We start from the raw sequence: 3,891 nt of genomic DNA, 5'->3' as shown, positions 1-3,891 counted from the left end.
GGCCTCCCCTTGATGGAGATTCTGTGGGCTCGACTCGAGGTTAGGATCAAACAAGAAGGTTGAGATGACCTTGTTCGCTTCTAAGTGGGTTGGGCAAAGGCTGCTAGGGCTCATCTGTGTTTTCTCCCCTGGCTCAGTTCGATGCGAGGCGGCCTCAAGCCCTTCACAGGCCGGCCTTCAAACTCCGATCAGTTGGATTCCTGAGTTAGGGTTAGGTAGCTCGAGCCCTTGAGCCCCATCAGGCTCAGTAGGGGTCAGCCAAATTTCATGCGTCACTCTATCCTCAGTTTCCGCAACCGGAGGGGCTGAGCTAACGACACTTGCCTCGATGGCTCGAGTGTCATGCTCGGCGAGCTCGCTAACGGGTATGTTCGAGTGGAATCTGGGTCCATCGTTCGCTGATGGGGTCAGCATAGCCCTCATGTGGCACTCCACTGCTCCTTAACCCACCTTTCGGTAGATGCCTATGTCACTCCGGAGAGCGACTCAGGTGGCCCACTGGCCTCTCCTCGATGAAGATTCTGTGGGCTTGGCTTGAGGTTAGGATCAAACAAGAAGGTTGAGATGTCCTTGTCCGCTTCTGAGTAGAGTCGGGCAAGGGCCACTAGGGCTCATCTGCATTTTCTCCCCTAGCTCTAATTGACACAAGGTGGCCTTGAGCCCTTCGTGGGCTAGCCTTCGAACCTCAGTCGGTTACCGCTCATGTCGAATGAGATGACTACCGCTTCGTGACGTGACGTGAAGCATTGTGATGCAATAATTGCATATGCGATGCTTGGATGTATGGGATGAATGTATGGATGAATGTATGAATGAATGAATGTATGAATGCATTAGAATGGATGAATGAATGCTCACGCATTGGAAAAGTAAAGTGGGGGTTGGTAAAGTTACCTCGATGGCTCGAGTGATGGGTTCGGAGAGCTCTTACCAGATATGTCCGTGTGGGGTCTGGGTCCGTCATTCTTGATGGAGTTGGCGTAACCTACATAGGGCATCCCCTTACTCCTTACCCGTCTCTTGGTAGTGGCCCAAGCCATCCGATCGACTTGGGTGACCTGCTGGCCTCTCCTCGATGGAGATTCCATAGGTGGGCCCCTCTAAACCCTTCCAGGGAAGGAGGAGGCTAAAGCTCAGGGTGAGGGAAAAAACTCTAATCATGCTGGTGAGCAAAAGCGCCGTAGCTGCAAGGGCGTAGGTTTCTTGTAGTCCGACCAGTTTTACTCAAAGTTTGTTTCCGCACACCATGCTTCTTGTTTTTATTGTGAGAAGGGGTCGGGCATAGAGAATGTCTACCGAATAGACACTCTTGCTAGCCCCTGAGTGAGGCCCGACCCCTTGCTGTTGCTATGGTCGGGAACTCAATAGTGAAGTTAATGAGAGAAAACATGCATAAATTAAGGGTGACCCGCTGGCGCAGGACTTGCCTCGATGGCACAAGCGATGGGTTCGGGAAGCTCTTACCGGATATGTTCGAGTGGAATTCAGGTCCATCATTCGTGATGGAGTCGGAATAACCCACATGGGGCATCCTACAGCTCCTTACCCATCTCTTGGCAGCGGCCAAGCCATCCGATCGACTTGTGTGACCCACCGACATAGGACTTAGCTACGGAGAAAGAGGAAGAGATCATCCCCCCTAAGAAATTAGTTAGGTAGATACGCCAGGTGGCAAACTTGTAATAAGTGGATAAGCTCTTAAATTTTGTTATGGCCTAATAGATTTTTAGCCCTTCTCCTATTTTCGTATAAAAAAGGTTAGTGCATTTCGACCCCTTCTATCGTTAAGGCCATAAAGCCCAGGTTGCGGGTGAACAAACTTTGATCACGCTGGTGAGCAATGGCACCGTAGCCACTGGGGCGTATATTTCTCGTAGTCCGACCAGTTTTACTCAGTGTTCATTTTTGCAACCCTAGCTTCTAGGTATCAATGTGAGAGAGAGGGTCGGGCACAGAGAAAGTTTGCTAGGTGGATATACTCTATTCATCATATGCCCTAACCCTCAGTGCTCCATAGTCAAGGTCAGTTAGGAGGATAGCCTTGGAACCATAGACCATGAAGAATGGTGTGTAGCCGGTGGCCTGGCTAGGGGTCGTCCTCAGGCTATAGAGCACCACGAGAAGCTCCATGACTCATTGTTCGCCAAACTTGTTCAACCGGTTGAAGATCCTAGGCTTGAGACCTTGTAGGACCATGTTGTTTGTGCACTCGACCTACCCATTCGTGCTGGGGTGCGCCACAGTGGACCAATCGACACAGATGTGGTATTTGTCGTAGGATCGGAGGAACTTTTTTCTGGTGAACTATGTGCTATTGTCCGTAATGATGGAGTTGGGGACCCCAAAGCGATGGACGACATCATGGAAGAACAGCACGGCTTGCTCCAACTTGGCCGTAGAGATCGACCGAGCCTCTATCCACTTTGTAAACTTGTCTATGGTGACAAGCAAGTGCGTATAGCCCCCGGGCACCCTCTTGAGAGGTCTGACCAGATCGAGGCCCTAGACCATGAATGACCACATGATGGGGATCGTCTAGAGTGCTTGGGCTGGTAGGTGGGTCTACCGAGCGTAGTATTGACACCCTTCGTAGGTGTGCATAATCTGTTCGGCGTCGACTACTGTGGTCAGCCAGTAGAAGCCTTGCCAGAATGTGTATCCGACTAGGGTTCTAGGCATGGCATGGAGACCATAGACCCCACTGTGGATATCGCTCAGCAGCTGCTTCCCCTGTTCGATGGGGATGCAGCGCTGTAGGATCCCGGTGTGGCTTCGCCTGTATTGTTCGCCATCGATAATGGCAAATGACTTGGCGCGATGTGCGAGCCGCTGAGCCCCCGTTTTGTCCTTCGGCGACGCCTCATGGAAGAGGTAGTCGAGGTAGGGCGTCCTCCAATTGGCCAGAGGGTTGGGCTCTATCACTGGATCCACCTCAAGCTCCATGACTTCGGGGTTAGATGGATGTGGTAGAACCTCCTAAATTCTATGGCCCACATGCACCTGTCACTGTCCAACGACCTTTGACATCTATGCATATGTTCCCGGTAACTTAAGAAGACTGTCGGGTGTCCTCGGGGAACCCCGAATCATCCACGATTTCTGAGCAGGATCACATTACAGAGTCATTACAGTATTACAACATTTATTCAAATATCTACACCAGAGTAAAAACAGCGGAAGTCTTACAATAACATAATTTACAAAACAGTAGTTTCAAACCTCACAACTAAGTTCGATGATTATTACAAAACAAAATAGTGGAGTGGCATTATAATATAATACAAAACACACAATGAAACTGCCCTGCCCAAGGGCCACACACTTACTTCTCATCGTTAGATCGAATAATAGTCATGCAGCATGATCCAAAATAGATCTGCTCATGAGGCTCACCTGCAACAAGGGTCAACGAACCCTGAGTACAAAAGTACTCAACAAGACTTAACCAAAATAAGAACTGATAAACTCAGGAATACAGGCTCAGGGATTCAAGGTATAGCTTTAGCAATGATCAAAGTTATTTTTGCGCAAAAGCTCTTTAATAAAATTCTTTATTTCAACATATAAAACTTTATAAGAACCACATATGAATCTGCCATAATCCATAATGAGATCATGAACTTCATATCCAACATCTTCTCAAACCATCCTTAAGTTCCAGTTATTAAACTACGACGATGAACAGAGAAGTGAGTCTCCATAACCGAGGAGCAACGACGATTCGAACCGATTATAAACCCAGCTGGAAATTCCAGACCACACGATATATGTAGGTCCCCGACCTACATATACCAACCTACCCTCAGGTCCCCTAAAACAAGAACGGGTCCACGCCACCCGAGAATACAGTACTCCACCATTCCAGCCCATTACCACGTGGGTACACGCTAT

At 49.0% G+C, this 3,891-nt stretch overlaps 1 protein-coding gene across 1 annotated transcript; it reads right to left on the bottom strand.

The window, feature by feature from the left end:
* Positions 1-2,562: 2,562 nt before the first annotated feature.
* Positions 2,563-2,943, bottom strand: LOC136503882 (uncharacterized). The gene has a single exon (XM_066498813.1). The coding sequence runs from the start codon at positions 2,941-2,943 to the stop codon at positions 2,563-2,565; it is 381 nt and encodes a 126-aa protein (XP_066354910.1).
* Between the last annotated feature and the right edge of the window lie 948 nt (positions 2,944-3,891).

Source organism: Miscanthus floridulus, chromosome 14, assembly GCF_019320115.1.
Source record: "Miscanthus floridulus cultivar M001 chromosome 14, ASM1932011v1, whole genome shotgun sequence".
NCBI classification, from domain to species: Eukaryota; Viridiplantae; Streptophyta; class Magnoliopsida; order Poales; family Poaceae; genus Miscanthus; species Miscanthus floridulus.
Note: the sequence above shows the minus strand (reverse complement) of the source record. Positions and strands in the feature narration are given on the sequence as shown.

Bases quoted from the DNA above. Each gene is read 5' to 3' on its own strand.
- LOC136503882 (XM_066498813.1), bottom strand. From the start codon at position 2,943: ATGGAGCTTGAGGTGGATCCAGTGATAGAGCCCAACCCTCTGGCCAAT.